Source organism: Phalacrocorax carbo, chromosome 3 (genome assembly GCF_963921805.1).
Source record: "Phalacrocorax carbo chromosome 3, bPhaCar2.1, whole genome shotgun sequence".
Taxonomy (NCBI): Eukaryota; Metazoa; Chordata; class Aves; order Suliformes; family Phalacrocoracidae; genus Phalacrocorax; species Phalacrocorax carbo.
In genome coordinates, this window is record NC_087515.1 from 89,308,349 (window position 1) to 89,326,601 (window position 18,253).

At 39.7% G+C, this 18,253-nt stretch overlaps 1 protein-coding gene across 1 annotated transcript; it reads right to left on the bottom strand.

The window, feature by feature from the left end:
- Positions 1–286: 286 nt before the first annotated feature.
- Positions 287–18,022, bottom strand: CFAP206 (cilia and flagella associated protein 206). Its single transcript, XM_009510422.2, has 12 exons — positions 17,915–18,022; positions 16,173–16,256; positions 15,729–15,819; positions 14,464–14,652; positions 14,039–14,197; positions 12,914–13,122; positions 11,963–12,082; positions 9,279–9,477; positions 8,437–8,574; positions 6,216–6,409; positions 5,044–5,187; positions 287–2,024 (listed from the first exon to the last, which is right to left on the bottom strand). Exons 1-12 carry the CDS (start codon positions 18,020–18,022, stop codon positions 1,794–1,796), a joined length of 1,866 nt encoding a protein of 621 aa, XP_009508717.2. The 3' UTR covers positions 287–1,793.
- Positions 18,023–18,253: the final 231 nt, after the last annotated feature.

Below are 18,253 nucleotides of genomic sequence, written 5' to 3' on the forward strand. Positions count from 1 at the left end.
ACGCGGGAATCTCACACATCTACGCCTCACTGCCAGAAGCGAGCTCTCACGTACCAATGTTTTCCTGCCATGTCAAAACAGATTATTACGATTGTATTCCCCAGTATTTTACAACACTGCAGCAGCTTCTCCAAATGGAAAAGAGCAAGTGGGATAAAAGGGATTTTCACTTATCAGTTTTCTTTTAAATACATGTACTTATGTATTCTTAAAATACCATTTGGCTGGTTAAAAGTAATAACTTCATCGTAAAAAGTTAAAAGCAAATGATAAAAATACATGGACATCACAAGAAGTATTTAATGAAGAAGCAACAGCATATTTTCTCTGAACAACAACAAAAAAGCTGCAGCTGGTAACAGCATTCATGTTTTTATTAATAAACCTAAAAATCAGTGCCAGCTCGTTGAAGAACAGGAGCAGCACATCTGGCTGCTGATGCTTAAGTTTTTTTCACAAAAATCACCTAGCAGAAACCATTTAGCTGAGTTTTTTCTGTGCTCCTCTTCTGCTTCTTTTTTTTTTTTTTAATAATGCCTTGTAGATTTGTCCCAGTTGTTTAACTTTAAAAAGTGAAGCCAGATACCTTGGAGATAGTTAAACAAAAACAATGCTATCCTGCACAATGCCGCTGCAAAATCACCCAGCAACCTGAATCTTCAAGCTTCATTGTCACAAGCTTGTGTAACAGTGACCCGGGAAACGACGCTGTACTACGCTGCACCCGACCAAAAAAGAGACTTAGAAACCTTAGTACACTCTATGGCAATCACAGTTGCACACCTGGACTTTTTGCTAATAATAATTTTTGTGGAGGATACTTAAAATAATTTGTGGAGCTCTTTGTTGTCATGAAAAGTATCTCTGTTTTAAAGTACACCCTATTTCCAATTGAGAAGATGTTTCATCTTAAAGCTCAAATGATTCAGGTTGTCACAAAATGAAATACTAGCTGCAGTTGCTGTGATCAGACCTGGTGCATATTTCACTGCCACAATGAAATAAAGCCAAAAGCCTTTTCCTGTTGTGCTTTAGTGTTTCAAACAGAAGTGAAACGGAGCTTTGAGAAAGATGCCGCAAAGTCAAGTTCCTATGGTTTCCCACATGCTGACCAGCACACTGTTTAGCCAACGAATACAGACATTACTAGAGACTTACACGCCTGCCAGAGCCACCCAAGCTGGATTCCCTCCTATCAACCTCCCTGCCTTGGCCTACGCTCGTAATGCCCATTACCCTGAAAAGACGCTCGGGGTTACAGCAGCACAAACGGACCCGCCCAAGGACCCAGGCTGATCACATTTTGCTGGTTTTACCTTCTTGACGATTCTCCTCTAAGGTGGAGCTGTGACATTCAGGCGACGCTCTTGGGATAGGTTTTGTTTCACACCAATGGGAATTACACCTCAGTCAGAGCTACAGCACTGGGCCTGTATCTTGTAAAAGCTATTTGTCTTACATTTTCCAAAGACATGGCTCTTAAGAACAGTTTCAGCAAGCAATCATTGTATTAAAACCTCAAGAAAACCCCAGAACACACACTATACATTTAAATGTTAGTTTAAGTCTTTGGGAACATCTTGATTCTAAATTGCTGTTTAAAATCTGGGTGTTTCAGGCTTATCATTCTATCATTTAGTGCTGGTCAGCAGCACCAACGGATAAAGACAATGAAATAAATCAACTGCTCCTAGAATCAACAGACACAGTAAAACTTTTTGTATCTTAATCAGATATATGCAGGAATTTTTATATATATATTCAATATATATCTTTAGGTTTCTCATTTTCACTTAGGTTTCGTCTACTGCTCTTGTTAAGTCTACTTTGACCATATGAGTAGTAGGAGATGATCCTCCTCGGAGACCTTCCAAGAAAATCTGTGGTCTGGGTACATTGCTTGAGCTGTCACGCTTAGTCTGCGTGCTGACATCTTTCGGCAAGTACACTTGGGTGGAGTTCTCTCTTCTCATATGGCTGAGATCAGTCTGCATGGCATGAGTTAATTTGCGGCGCAAATTGGCCTAAAGACACAAAAAGAATCAGATGAAGCAAAATTTTGTTTGAACACTTTAGCACTAGTGTACAGTTAAGTGTGTTTGCATATTTTACGTCCCCCAGGCTTCACAAACCTGGAACATGGCCTGCTTTACCCTACTGCCCATAGACGGTTGCAACGGTGATTTGGTAACTCCTGAACTAACAGGCTGTGTGAACAGCACTGTATGTAGCCCACACAATTTCAAGTCAGCCTCTTACCGCTTTCATGTTTTCCTTTGGCCACCGTGCTTCAAATTTTGTTAAATGCTGGAGCCTTTGTTTTGTCAGAATAAAACGATGTTTTGGTGTTAAGCTCTGCCAGTGACTCAAATTAATTTCTTTCAGTCTGACAGCACACTGAATGGGATGGCAGGCAGGTAAATCTCTTTAGGCATCTGAAACCTAAAACGAGCTTGAGGACCCTGAGTACTGTGGATAACCAAACTGCAGACTGAAGCATTTGTCTGGTTTCAAACCAAATGTGATGAAGTTTAGGTGTTGGTGTCACAAAGTACTAGACAAAAGGGAAAAAATGCCTTCTTTCAAGACATTGCTTATTAACCCCTTAGCAAGGGGCAAAAGGCAAGGTAATTTATGATTCAGGCTCTGTTTAATCACAGAAACTGCTGTAGGTACAAAACCACTTTTCACAAAGTGTTAATATTACAAAGTCAGCACTTGAAACAACAAAGTGTTTGTCATTCCAGTGAACCTTCTATGTCAGCCATGATGTAAACCATTGTAAATCGTATGACATAATGTTGTCATCAAAATACACACAATCCAGTCTCATGTGGTGGGATCCAGACCCCTACATGTAAGTGAGAAAGCCCCTGGAGTCCAGTCCAGTCCAGTCAGTGGAGACTTGAGGCAGCGGAAGCTGGAGAGTGACTGAGTTGGCCAAATTCGGTGTTCGTATCAGCATGAGTCAAAATATTTTCCAGGCTTCACTAGTTAGGTCTCTGTCAACTGGAATGGAATTTGAAGCACCTATATGTAGACACATTTTGGTACCTTAATCTACAACTGAATCTTATGCCCAGTGTCATCAAGAAAAATACAGAAAAGAACAAGAAGGAATTTACAGAAGAGACATCATGGAAAGAAAGGCAATATTTTAGCCATTTTTTCTCAGGGTTTTAATGACAATTAAAACAAGAGCAGGCATGAGATGCTGTTTCTCTGTTAAGTTCATCCCTCTAGAAAACGGAATGTACGCTATTGCAAGGAACTATGTTGTCACAGAGAAACAAGTGAAAATTTTGCTTCTGACATCAAAAAGGTGTTCTAACAAGCTCATATTTTAACACTTCCTATCACTGCAAGTTTTCTGGCTAAGTATGAACAACAGAAAAAAAACCCCAAGGAATCTGAGCTCATCCTCTAACAAAACCCGCAAATGTGTCCAATGCTCCCCTAAAAGTATCAAATTCACAGGTGCATTGGAAAGCTATTTCTGTTATTTTAGCACTTTGATTCTAAATGTTGTGTTGCCTCTGTGTTATGAATTCAGCATCGTCCCTGTATTGCATGCATCTGGAATTTTTTGTTTCAACTCAGCATCACTCGTCTCCCATAGGGACAGTTGAGGCTCAAACACCCTGAGTACTTTAAAGTACTTTCTCTAAATATTTCAAACTAATGAGCTACAAATTTGCTTTGTGTTCATGCTCAGCTATTGGAAAACATCCACCTTCGCTTGTGCTAAAGATAAACCACTGACCACATCTTACATTTATTTATGTACTTTTGTACATTACAGAAGGAAAGGAGGCTTTTAGCTAAGCCTCCTGTAAATCTAATTGGCTTCTCTGTAGACCTCAGTAACAACTATTACTTAGAATCCTTTATAAGCCAGTTAACGCTGGCAAGACTTCTCAGTCCAAAATTTTGGTTTCCTTTCATAGTGTTGGAGATTTCATGGCAAAAAGAACAAGAGAAAGGAATAGGCTGCACAGCAGACCACAGGCCTCCACAGTGCATCTTTTCACAGAAAAAAAATAACCAAACCTGCAGTATTCTGTGCCCAGTAGGTATGGGTAACTGCAATAGTCCCTGTGCTAACAAGTTCACTTTGACTGAATTGTGAAAATCAGCTGCTACACCTTGACAACTGCATGTGCTGGCAAACCATAGAAAGAAGCTTTTTAAATATACACTGTTACTTTAAAAGCTTTTATGTATGTGGCTAACCTTCTGTGGACAGACTGTGATTTCCAATCCATCAGAAAATCATCATGAGAGTATAACAGACATTTCCTATGGATTATATATACAGCAGGAAGCCTACTTGCTCTGGGTCTTGCCTCTCTGGATTGGCCCTACATGAAAGAGAGAATTTTTTTTTTTTCCAAAAAAGCAGAATTTGTTTTAGCAAACATGAAGAATCAGGATAAAATGAAAAAAAGGCTTCATGCTTTGATGCCTTTCAAGGATGGATAAATCAGCCCAAAGAGAGCTTCTGCAGGGTCAAACACATACTAACTATTCCTAACAATTCTGCCTGCCAGTTACTACATTTCTTCTCTGCCAGTTACTACACTCTTCTCTTCTTACCTGATGGTGATGAATCTTAATATATAAATTGCTCAACTTGCAATAAAGGCTCACCTGACCCAAAATTTTCTGCAATTTTTTTTTACAAAGAAAGTATATAGCGATATCTTCAAACTGTTAAATTTATTTGAGTGTAGGGAAACAAAAATTCAGTGCTAACCAACAAACTCTTATTGCTTAAAGAAGGCAAAAGAAAAATCTGGAATGAATGGACATGGCAGTAGAAGCACTGCTCAAAATGTTGGGGAAAAATATGGAAAAAGTGGGAGAATAAGAAAGTCTAGAAATATGGAGAGAAAACACCTGGGAAAAAAGTATTGAGCCAGTTCTAACACAAGTGTGCATCTTTGAATAAGGTTAGATTTATGTTGCAAGGAACAAAAGTTTACAATAATTCAGTCTGTACTTTGTTATTCAACAATGAAACCTGGCAATAACAATACAAACCAATTTTATAGCTTTTCTTCTCAGTTCCCATTCATTCCATTCATAGGACGTCACAATAGTTGGAGGCAAGATATGAGTATCAGTTTGAGTACTACCGTCACATTTTGTGGTTGGTTTCATCAACCATTTTTCTGTATTTCTGGCCTGGATGAAAAAGAACCCAAAACTGAGCAAGGCATTAACAAGGAACACAGACATCTAAGAAAAACACCATAGGGATATGCTACTTTCAAAAGCAAAGAAAAACCTGCAAACTGCAAGTGGATGGAGTTTTTTACATTAAAAATATTTGTGTTCCCCCTGCCCCTGCTATAAAAGAATAAACCATTAAGAATTTGGTAGATTTCATTTCTGACAGAAAACCCTTGAGGCAGGGGCCACAGCTGAATTTCAGACTCCCGCATCCCAGGTGAGTGCTTTAATCATTGGATTTTGATAAAAGAGGATCTCACCACCATCACCAACAGTGCTTTATGATGCAGGCAACTCAGTTTATCTTCATGAATGGACTAAAAATCACAAATCATAATCTCTGCCAGAGCTGGGATATAAACCATATCTTTCTCACCAAGGGCCAGTTCATGACTACATGCTTTGCATTGCTAGGGACCTAGAATTCACAACGTATGACAGAGAATGTCTACAAATCCAAATCAAGTCTTTGGATTTCACACGGTAGCACTGTTGCATTCATTATTAATGAGTCCCCTTTCATTTTGAAATATATTCCATAATTCCTGTCCCCAGCTACCACTACACCCTTATCCAGCACACACTGATTAACTGCTGAGCTAAAGCTCCAGTTAATGTGTTATCTGGCTTATCTTCTGTTGCATTTATTTACTGTCCGTTTAAGCTACTTTTGCAAAAATGAGGAAAAAACCATCAGAGACAGGATTTTCCTAGGCTAAGGACGACCAGCTCTTATCGCTGCTAGAATCCTTTGGGTCTACATATTCTCCTATGAAGGTGAGAACAACATTAAGGGAAAATGTTTCTTACCAACACCCTGAAGACCTGGAAAAGATGGATCTCCAGACATTCGGTATGATAGGCAGATGATTATACTTCTTTTCTAAAGATGGCTCTCACCTGTTCTCTTCATGTTCTAGAAAGGACAGACCAACCAGCGACCCACCAGCTGTTCAGTAAAAGGCAAGGGCAATGTGTACCTGTGTGTACGGAGCAAGGTATTCAAACTGATGACGAAGATCAAGCAGTTGAATTAGCTCTGCATGTTCTTTTGCTTTTTCTATATTCAGCTGAATGAACTTATCTGGATCTTCAGCAAAGATGTATGCAGCTTCTGGGGAACTGAAAACATAATATTTCTCCCTGTGCTTCAAAATTCCAATAGCAGGATTTCCTAAAAACAACCAGAACAAACCCCACAAAATAAAATAGCAAACAGCACGATATGCAATACGAATGACACTTGTAATCAAGATTCTGTGTTTTCCTCAAGGCAGTTTCACTTCCTTTTTTTCTGAAATCAGAATAAATCCCTGAAAGTAAGCTTTTCAAATATAAAAAAGTCTATTTTGTTACATCAGTACAACTGCTTCTGATCAGTTCACATCCAGCATGCCTTAGTGCATGTCTGTCACAAAACCAACAGACAAAAGACCTAAAGCAAAGGCATAAGAAAACATTGCCCATACCCTCAAATGTTTCCCCTATAATCTCCAGCAAATATTTGTTTGCAGATCAACAGTCCATTTATACCAATATGCCAAAGGGCGTAACACTCGAATTAAATGAAGAAGCAGATGAGGCAGCTGACAAGCTGGACAATAAACTAACAGAGAAAATGTCAACAAAGGCCAAATAACTTATATAGACAACTCAAATTGAGCTCAAGGACAGTGGCAGGCTCTGCTTCAGCTGTCATTGCCCAGGACAGACCTAGACTCATCATAGATGGTGCCTTGAAAATATGAAATGGCACCACTCAGTGGTAATCAAAAAAAAAGCAAAAAGAATGTCAGGAATTACTGGGATGCAAGCAGAGGGGGAGAAAAAAACGTACATTATAACAACCTATATGCTACATTTATTATAACACATTTTGTTCCAACACAACAGAGTAAGAAAAAGTAAAATGAAGGGAGTTGGGAGTGATCAGAGGTTTGGAGAGCCTTTCACAGGAGGTGTTAAACAAAAAGGCCTCTGCAGCACTAAAAATAAGTGACGGAAGAGAAATAATATGATACAGGGTTGTAAAACCATGAACTGTGTGCAATATAAAATTACTATTTGCTAATTTTCCCAATAGAAAGACTATCAGGTCTTTGATGAAATTATCAAACCAGAGCTTAAAAGCATCTCAAAAAGAGGTACCTTTTCATAGTATCTATTGTGTGACTAATTGTGTGACTTTTTGACAATAAGAATATGCCATGGCAAACTTTAAATGGATTAAAAAACCCATGAGATAAGTGAAAAACCTCTGTCAAGGATTATTCAACAGAAAGGTACACACACAACATTGATCTGAGGAATTCCCATAACCACTGACTGCTAGAACAGGGAAGGATCATTCTTACTGGATTTCTCATGATTTTCAAACATTCGTGACTGGCCAGATCCAGAAATTGGATCAGCGCTTGGGAGACCTTCAGTCCAACCCAGGACAGGTCTTCTCATATGCAATACTACATAAGTGTAAGTGATTTACATTACCGTTAAAATATCTATTTTTAATAATGCCAAGAAATAGCAGTATTTTCCTCCCAACCTCCTGTAGGTTTAAAAAGGTTCTATATGGATAGGTTCTAAAAGGATAGGGAGGCAGAAAACATGAACTGATGGGGTAGCTGAAATAAGGCTTGCTTTCAAGACAAATGATGCTAGAAGACAGAAAAAAAATATCCTATGATTAGTGGACTTAATCGAGTGCACTTTTGCATTCTTTTCAGAGAAGATTTTTGGTACTTTATATCCACTGTTCAAAAATACCTATGATGTAGGCATGAAGGGGTCTGTTTGCCACAGACAGATACACAAAATAGAAGGAATGGCCACTTGCCTACGCCTGTATTAAAACACATTAACAACAATAAGCAAACCTGGATTCAGCTGCAGTGTAGGTTATACAAATGCACATACAGCAGGAGGAAACGTTTATCCATCTCAACTTGTTTCTGCCTCTGCTTGCTCATGCCTACTTTCTCTTGAAGCCCTCCTACTTTCTATTTAGGGCAGTTTATTTGTGCATTTTGAAAAGAAATATACTTTAATGGGGGAAATAAGTTACCTGAGGTGAAAATTACAAACATGAAAATAGAGTACTCCAGCTTTGACATAAGAGGGTGCATTCAGAACATGTCTTTACATTTTCAGTAGTACTTGTTCACATATAAAGTATGGAAAAGACCTAGCAACAAAGCATACCTGGGAGGGTGAGGCCTTTCACACCAATTGCATGTGCACAGAAGCCATGGTACTGGATTAGCAACTGGTCAAAATTATCAGTAGTCTCTGGAAAAAGCCATTCTCGGTTCTTGAAATCAGAAACATTCACTCTGGTTCCTAAGAAAAGGTTTAACAAAAGAAGGATTTCAATGACAAAATATCAGATCTTTAAAATATAATAATGTCACAGGATGACTGGATTACTGTGGCCTTCACAGGATGACCTGCAGTGCCAAGATCCCAAAAGCTAAACTTTAGCCCTGCTGAAGAGAGATCCTACTGAAAATCAGTCCTGCAGGAGCCTGTGCAGCCAGCTTCTTTTGTAGCAACAATTTTCTTTGGAAATGGGATGACAACAGGAAGGTAGTATCTTATTCTTCTGTTTTGTTTTCACCCACTCACACGTTACAAATCCCCTGGAGTACAACTTGGTTCCTAGGGTCACCATCTTACAAACAAATACTTCTGGTAACCAAAGCCCTGTTAAATTAGCTTTTTTATTCCCCCCTCCATTTCAGAAGTTCTGAAAGGCATAAAAAGACATAAACAAACTTAAAAATGTAAAAAAAAAAGGTAAAAATATTATTCTCTGATCATTCTGTCATTTTTATAAGGTAGCTATATTTTAATTTTATATATAAAAATAAAAGCCAAAACTACACAACATGAAAAATAAATCCACATGCTACAAGACTCATTTTAATTTACTGTGCAAAATCTTATTATTAAAAAATCAATGTGTAGCACCTTCTGTGAATAAAATTCAAACCAAAAAATCTTGGAAATTTAAGGAAAACAAAAAAAGTAATAACTTCCAGTACCCATGGTTTCTCTTATCCTTTCCTCATCAGTTTTCACAGTCACTCCTTCCAGAAGAGATGCTAGGACTTCCTCAGGAAAAAGCTGTGACTGGATTTCCGAGAACTGTTGGAGACTGTTAGTCATATTTGTGAGGAAGCTCAGCAGTAGTATCTCATCCTGAAAGCCACTCCAGAGGTTAGAAAGTGCAACAAAGAGAGGCTAGAAAATAAAAAAGAAGATCTGAAATCCAGATTTGTTTTGTATCTGCAGCATAACCCAACTGCTGGCACAACGATCCCTGCTAGGAACAAAGCTGGGTTGATCTCCAAGGCCTTCAGCATCCAGAGATTCCAGGTGAACTCCTGGGCACTGTGAAAGGACTCCCATCACGTATGCCCAAGGCACGTACGTCCAGCACGTATGGCCGTTGGCCAGAATGGTACTTTTCTACATTTTACTCTAAAGCCTTTCCCAAGTATGTTACTCTGAGACCATGCTTGGAATTGAGCGCTTCACCGACAATACAGTTGATAACTGAAAATAAGGCGTACGGGAATAAGAAGGACCAGAAGAAATGCACCTGGTTAACTACCCAGTGAAGGAAAACCACACCTGTAGAACCACACCCATACGTACAAACTATCAGGCTTTGTTATTTTGTCTACCCTGCTGCCAGAGTGACTTAGTACCACAGCGCCCGAGCCACCGCGTGTGTCAGATTCATGGTGTGCAAACCTCTTCAGAGTGGTACAGGGTTCAGGGCAAAACTGGCAGCTGCCATTCCCAGCAGTGATGCTGACATACGGGTGCACACGCATACAGAAGCAGCCAATGAGCTGTGAGTCTTAACGCAGATTTCAATGACAGCGACACAAAATGAGCCCTGTTACATCTAAACACACAGAGCGTTTATGGGGGGAGATTCAACAAATCTGAAATGCACCTTAACAACATTATATTTTATGCACGTTATCAACATTGTAAGAACAGAGTCAGCTCTGGAATTCATCTGCATCACTAACGCTGTGGAAATGTTATGGTTACAAAAATGGAAGAAACTAAAGGGCGGGCAGCAAGATCAAAATCATTCTTACTAGAATAAACAAAGAATATTAATGAAATGTACTATATTTCCTAAAGCAAATGTTTACTACAAATATAGGCCTCATCCTACAGTTTTCAAAAGGCAGAGTGCCCTGCTTCTCTACATTTGTAGAGGATCCAGCTTCTCAGCAACTAGCTGAAGATAAGAAGGACTGTTCAAATGGTATGTTCATAGAGAAATCTCTACCTGCAAAAGACCTGAAATCAAGACATTACGTATTCTGTCTTCAGCAGAGTGGAAAAAACAACTAACAAAGCTGAAGAGAGAAGAAAATCTAGGAAGGAAGCAGACAACAGCAGACAGCTTCTAGGGAAAATGGTGACATGTACATCAGTCACTTAAGCCCCATGAAGATATTAAAGAGACAAAAACGCTTTGAGCAGCTGGACGAGAGGGGAAAATGTTCCCCAAATAAGAACGTCTGACTTATAAAACCACAAGCACACATAAACTGAAGCATCAGATCACATTGAGATATACCTCTACGTGCCATTCCCATGAGTTTCCAGCTCAGATGCCCTTATGGGAAGTGTGGAAAATACTCGGGGAGGGGCATGATCTTCCTTCCTCCCTCCTCCACAGTAGACTTTATCTGCCCTCTAATTATTTGTTTAGAAGGATGAAATGTAGTGTAACATATGTATGAACGGCATGCTAGTTCAACAGTTAACTACAAAGAATTAAAATGATAGGCATATCACACAAAATAATGAGTTCTTCCATGAAAAGTGAATTAAATGAAGCTGGTTTCTGACATATTTCTCTCCCATTTCCTTCACAACTTGCCATCATAATAATCCCAGGTTTTCACAGGGTCATCGAGCACCCTCCTTCACAATACCTGCAGTTCGCATCACTCATTCCTCCAACACCTCCCTCCCATGTTCTGCAGCTCCCAACTAAGGGTGAAACAGTACAGAGCATCGATGTGCAGAGGTACATGGCTGCTCACTGGCCAGACAGCACACAAACCAGCAGGTAATTGTGGCATTCCTGTTTCAGACTTGATCTTAGGAGGGCTCTAACTGTGTCTGGTTGCTCACAAAACTTGCAGAAAATGACATATTTTGAGGTCTCTGGGCTCTGGCAGATTTGACTGAAACTGGACAACAGGCTCAGAAGCTATCAGGAGGGCCAAAGAGGGTGAAACCCCCATCACAGAACCTGATTTCTTTAGAAAAATTTGATCAAGGAGTCATATTGTAATTACAGGAATTGCTATCTGAAAGGATTTTAAGAGAATCAGAGTCTGTTGTGCTGTTTCCTGTCATCATTGTGATCGTACTCTTTCTGCAAGGAACACGAGGAGATTTGCACAAACCAGGAAAATATCACTGTAAGTCTACAAATACTGACAAATGACTCAACGCTTACAGTAAAATACCATTTATTCCATTCACCCCCTCTCTGTACCTTGCTTTTCTTTTACCTTGAGATCAAGTCTTTTAGTTTAGTTGCCCCTTCAAAAATCACAGATGCTGTTATAATAGGGAGAAAACAATGTAGCCTTTTTCTTAACATAAATTATGCAAAAACATACTGGCAAAGTAGTTATTTCTTACAATTAAGAAGAAATAGGTTTCCCTTCAAAATACTTACAAACACTTCTTTGGTATCTACGGAAACCTTATTCTGCACCGTGTTTTTCAACTGCTGCATTGTTGCTGCAAACTGCACATTCATCTTTTCAACTTCTTGAGCGCTTGTAATTGCATCAGACTGGAAAGAGAACTTACTTCAGGTAAGAAGTATGACAGTCAAACAATTAGGTATCTAGTCACAAGCATTTACTTGGATCTCTTCATTCAACTATTTTCAGACAACTGTTTTAAGGAATTAAATTCACCCTAACTTTCCACAAAATAAATTTCTTTCCTTCAGAGTTCAGGTATAAAACCAGGTGCTTCTCTCAAACACATACTAGTAATTTTTATAGAAAAATTCTACATTTTTATAATGGAAAGAACTGAAAAAAATTTAAAAGAGAAATATTTTTCCAAGCTTTACGACGTACAGGAAAAACTAATAAAACCCTGCAGTTTCTCAAAAGACAAGTGAAAAGATCTTCATAAACAAAACAAGTTTTAAGAATTTAAATTGTATCCTTCAAAGGCTTCTGATGACTCCGTATATGCTGGGGATGTCTGCAGGCTAAAATTGAGGTGATTTATGGATTGCACAAGGAGATTTTTTTCTCTCATGCCTTTTGGGGCAGAGTGACTATCAATATGTAAACAAGAAAAAAGTCCTACTTTTTTAGTCCTTTTGTTAATAAACTAAACCAAGAAAGGAAACCTCCAGAAATGAAATAGAAGCACAATCACACTGCAGCAAACAACTCATTTTGTGTTTTACCTGACAGTAGCCAAACCCAGCAAGTTAGGTACAAAGTTCAGCACGACAGATGATGTATGTTCCCATATATTGAGATAAATTGTATTTAATTTATTTCTGAATAATTTTTCTTATATTTCTGTCCTGTACAAATAGGTAACGATTACAGTCCATCTGCAATAAAACCCCAGAGGATATGACATGATGGTATCTCACCAGAAGGATGCAAAGGAAGGCCTCATATTGTCTCACATTGAACAGTGCTTCTTTCAATTTAAAAGAACTAAGCTGTGTATATCTGTGTTGGTCTTCCTGCATGGATTCCAGCAGAGCTGTGTACCGGTGGGCTAGCGTATGGCAAGTACTAAGACCTTCATCAACAGTCTGTGTAGCTGATGGAATGGCTTCATTCAAAATGGCTGGCACTGTTTATATAGAATAAATGAGATACATATAAAAAGAATTATTGAAATCATTAGCAAAAGATTGCAGCACAGTATTTGAGCAAAGTAGACTTCCAATAAAATTTCTAAATTTTGTCCTTATATTCATGCATTTTCAATGCTTGCTTATGAGATTCAGCTACTGTGTCTTACTAGTCAAGTGGTTACAAAAAGCCAGAATTACAGGTGTGGAAATACCACAAAGTCAAGGACTGTGAGAAAACCTGCTTTACAGTAGATGCAGTTCTGCTGATACTACTGAGGTGGGTTTCCTGAGAGACTTCAGGCAATCTGCACAAATTTCAGTTCTCATTTTCCTCTAAAACTGGGCTGCAGGCCTTTCTTACAACGAAGTCTCCACACTGAGCCACAATACTACATGCATATTCACAGAAACATTTCCACTGATGAGGATTCAAAATGCAACAGGTTTTTGAGAACACATTAAGGATCTGAAGAGGTTACTCTAAATTATCAGAATACAGTTAATGCCCCAGCAACTTTTATCACTTCTCATTACACATATGCAACAGGAAATTGTAACTGGATTGACAGTGTCCTTTCAAGATTTTAAGTAAGTGCTTTTAAAGGCAAACATTACATGTATTTAATTCACTTAATGGCAAGGGATCAGGGAAAAGTTGTCATGAGGTAAGTTAGTACATGAAGTTCATACATATAATCCTTCCACATCAATCACATAGGGCTCCCTCTTAGCTAAAAAATAGTAGCCTACATGGAAACCTATAATTAAATACCAAATCTGTGCTTTCCTTCACGTTTACAGACCCTGAGTCAAAGCTGTTTATCGAGGGAGATGGGAGATTACTGGAGCTGCTCCAGAGAAGGAGGACAGGAAGAATACACAGCCCAAATTCAGTTGCAGTTGTCTACTTACAGTCATCAATGCCACTTCCTCCTTTCCTGCATTCCTTGTTGTACAACCGAATTCCTGTGACTAGCATGGCAAGGTTTTTCAGCTGTTGCTCTTTCTTCTTCTTACTGAGTGAGATGAAAGTAATCATCTCTGCCTGGGGGAATACACTCTGCAGGGCAGCTAGAAGCATTACAAAGGGTGAGAAAACCCTCAATATGAAGGAACAGAAAAGAAAATCATTAAACAAGCAAAAACACCCTCTCCTGAACAACAGCAAAAGTAGGAAATCTATGGCAAATTTAGACTTCAAGGCTGAGCAGTGACAGTTTGGGTAGTAAGCATTCATCACAACTTAAGCACATCTGTATCTGAAGGTCAGCAAAGAGAAGGTGAAATTTTATTTTTCAGTAAGAAAAGCCCAGTTTCACAGCTGGGAGTTTACTGACCTGTTACCTCCCTGACAACCTCAATATCTGTTGGGGACCCCAGGCCAGAGCTGAGCAGCACGTAGCTAATGATCTTGCGATACACTTTCTCCATTTCTTGTTGCACACGAGGACGGCTCTCTGTGATGTCTCTGACCACAGGAGCCAGCCTTCCCTCCAGAACACGGTGCTGTTCGCTGAGTAATTCAGCTAGGAAGGAAGGATTGTTAGAAATTGCTATCTAAATTATTTGGAATTTGGGTTATACAGAGGGTGCAATTCATTTCCACACTCAGAGCACCAACTTAAGGTTCCTAAAGCACAGATATGTGGAGGAGATGTTCAAGGCACCATACCATTATAATTAACAACAATGGAGTCAAACATTAATGTAATTAGCATGATTAACATCAGTCAGTAGAGTCCTATAGAGAACTATTCAGGCCCAATTAAGCAGCAAGTCACCAGCTCTCTGGACTCCTCTGACTGCAGTACAACCTACCACACACACACATGTATTTCATACACACCTGAATTTACACGCCCAAATCTGAACACTACTCAGGATCTAAGAATCTTACTGGACTTATTGAGCATACTGAGTCCAGAAGACTTTGGAGCAGCTTTTTGCTAATTTGGGGGTTTAATCCATGCTAAAAAGAAAACATTTTCATGACACACACACCCCCAAAAAAATGTTTACTTTTTGCCTACTCTTGTTCTGGTTCTCCTGTGTCCCAGCCAGCCCTCACTGTCCTGTTGAGATCTGAAGTTACAGTTACCGATGTCCTCCCCATCTCATTTTTCTTCCACATTCCCGTTCTCAGACCGTATGAAGTTACCACTGATGAGACCAAAACATATTTGGTTAAAACTGTAGCTGCTTGTTCAGGACTGCTCATCTCAAATAGGGATATTGATAAAACATCAAGTTCTCTTTCAGATACATGAGTGCTGTTCTGGGTGCTGGTTCTTTCACATACACAGTTGCAGCGCAAATTTTTCTTGCTGAAGGCAGCTGGTTGCTGCACCTGAAAGCGTAACTGTTCTCAAGCAATTTAATACGATACATGCAATAGATCTCTCAGACAGGATGAGATGAGTGTACTCTCAAATCTAATGTGCATATTTTTTCCCCTACTATATCCACACTGAAACGCCATACTCCTCTATAGTACATTTCTCCGGTCATTTAACAGGAATCTTTATTAGCCCTACAGAGAGAGATATTAAATCCTAAACTCAGAATCAACTTCTATGAAAACATTTCTTTCTATTGACATTACCTCGGTTTGCATAGTTCATATCAAAGTAAACTTGCATCCGAATTGTGGTCAGGGAAGGGTTTGTTGTGTCAAGCAGCCTGGTAACACAGAGCTAAGGAGAGAGACAGGGAAGTGAGTTCTTTCTTATCACAGGGGAAACGTCTGAACTGACAGTGACTATGCTACAGGTTTCACAACAGCAGCAGAGCACACTCCCTACCTTTCTCTTGGCATACTATGAACACTGTGAAGTAAAAGGCATTTATTAAGATGAGGGAACATATAATCCAGTCTCTAGCTACAGAACCATGAGAAAGTATGAGAATAAAGTAGCGTTAAATATTAAATATGAGTATTTTGAAGTGTTCGTATCAAAACAAAAAGGCATTTTAGTTACAGGAACAGATAGCAAATACGGCTAGAATCTTAGCTAAGTATTGCCTCTCAGCATCACATCAGAATTACCTGGATAAGATTTTCCACATCTTTTTTGGTAAGGATTTGATCCACATTAAAGTCATTTCTTGGATCTAAAACAACAGCTTTCACCTGGAGATTGCCAAAAGAAAGCTATTAATTCATATCTCAACACATACTCTTTGTAACTAACGTTTTATTTTCTGAAAAATCTGAGATGCAGTCAACATTTCTTTACTATCCCCTTTTTCCATTCAATCTTCAATAATGAAACAAAGTTACTTCATTTCACACATGTTGCCAGTTTCAATCTCCGCTCTCAGACATAAGTGAAAAAAAAAATCTATTTGTGATGCAACCTTTGTATAGAAATATTCAAATACAGCTCCTTTAAAATTTTTCTGGAAAAACATTTTTCTATGTAATATTTTATAAAAATCTATCATGGTTGTTTATGGACTTCTTGGCTGGTGTTGCATCCATCAGTATAAATGTTTACTATTTGGATAAAAATTCATGGTGTTCTGCACACAGGGAAATACATGCATGTTTGCAACTGGTATGCATGCTGGGGATCTTGCCAGCCATACGTGGAAGTTTCTTCCCCATGAAAATTTTCATGCTTCAATGATTAATACTGCTTTTGAGCCCAATGTATTTTTTAAAGCCACAGTGTCACCTTCAGGAAGAAAAAAAAGGCAGACTAACAGTACTGCTGAGAACCATTTACATTCATACACAAGTTTATCAAGAGCTGATTCTGTTCTTATACGATCAATAAAGAAAGAACCTAGCTCCATCTTTCTGCAGACACAGGTTTGCAGATGCATTCAGACTATATTCTGCAGCGGTGCTGTGTCTCCTAAGAGGAGATGCCAAAGTGTATAATGTTTTTTAGGATAGTTATAGTTGTTTACCAAGGACAACACCGAGACTGATTCAATTTAAATTTTAGTTTAAGTGGGATCCAGGCCCACCCCCTCAAATATTCAGCCCATTTATCTTACCTGGCCCCACCTGAACAGAGAAACAAACAAAAGAATCCATCACAACAGAGGGAAGAGGTGAACATCAAAGAATAAACACAGCTGCTGCGATAAGCATTCACCTACACGTCATGCCTTTTTGTTCATTTATGAAAGAGTGGGAAGAAATGTTATTAAAACTTGGGAATACTTCTCATTTTCACTTCAGAAAGAAAAAAAATGGTTTATCTGCCTGTAGAGGAAAACTGAGGGAGCCCGCTTAGTTGGAGTTCGAAGAAGTCCCAGGCCTCAGGACCTGCAGCCTTTTCAGGGCCTTATATTTCATAGACAGCATTTCAGAGGAATGAAATAGTTATTCAGGTTTTTAAGACTGAATGTCACTGAACGCCCCTGTAAAGCTTCCCAATGCGGGTTGTCAGAAACGGAGATGTTTTGAAGTTCAAGTCAGCCGCGAAAGCCTCAGCCTGCACCATCCCAGCCTGGGTAGGCTGCTGTGGAGCTGCCTTTTGAAGTTCGTTGACTTTTAAGACCAAAGGAATGATTTACGTCCTTGCTTCATGTCGTTCAGCCCGAGCAGCATCAGTCAGTGACTTCGGGGTAACTATTCAAACCACCTGCCTCATGAAAAGCCTTAAAACCTGTCTGAACTGCCGAGCTACAGGCACGCAGGTTTGAAACCTCTGATCTATAAGCTATCGATACACATATGTCTTAATATTTTACAGAACTTGAACAAGATTAGACAAACACCCAGGTGAAATAATAAGAAAAAAGCCCCGCCCTGACCATTTGATTTGCGCTTACCACGAACGCCACCAAGGTTTCAGAAACAGTCTGTCCCTGGGCGGTGCATTCTTGCCCGATCTCGCGGATGATTTTCTTGATGACACCTTCGGTCCGGCCACAAGACATACTGGGCAAACACACACGTTACGGGGATTAACACGCATGGTGGTGTCGGGTGCGCCTGACACCGTTTCTCCTCAGGCGGCGGCGGCTGCGGCTCCCCCTCGCCCGCTCACACCGCCCGCAAGGCCCCTGGGGCCCCGCGCCCGGCCCCGCAGGGCTCCCACCCACCCGGGCGCCCCCAAAACGTCCCGCTCTCACCTGCACCCCGCGCCCCGGCCCGCCCCGGCCGGCGGC

What these genes read in the sequence shown, in the direction of transcription:
- CFAP206 (XM_009510422.2), bottom strand. Translation starts at nt 18,022, where the DNA reads ATGTCTTGTGGCCGGACCGAAGGTGTCATCAAGAAAATCATCCGCGAG. An exon ending in GGTTGTCAGGGAGGTAACAG is followed by an intron (nt 14,198 to 14,463) that starts GTCAGTAAACTC and finishes TAATGCTTCTAG; the next exon opens with CTGCCCTGCAGAGTGTATTC. An exon ending in AAGGATAAGAGAAACCATGG is followed by an intron (nt 8,575 to 9,278) that starts GTACTGGAAGTT and finishes ACCTTTTCTTAG; the next exon opens with GAACCAGAGTGAATGTTTCT.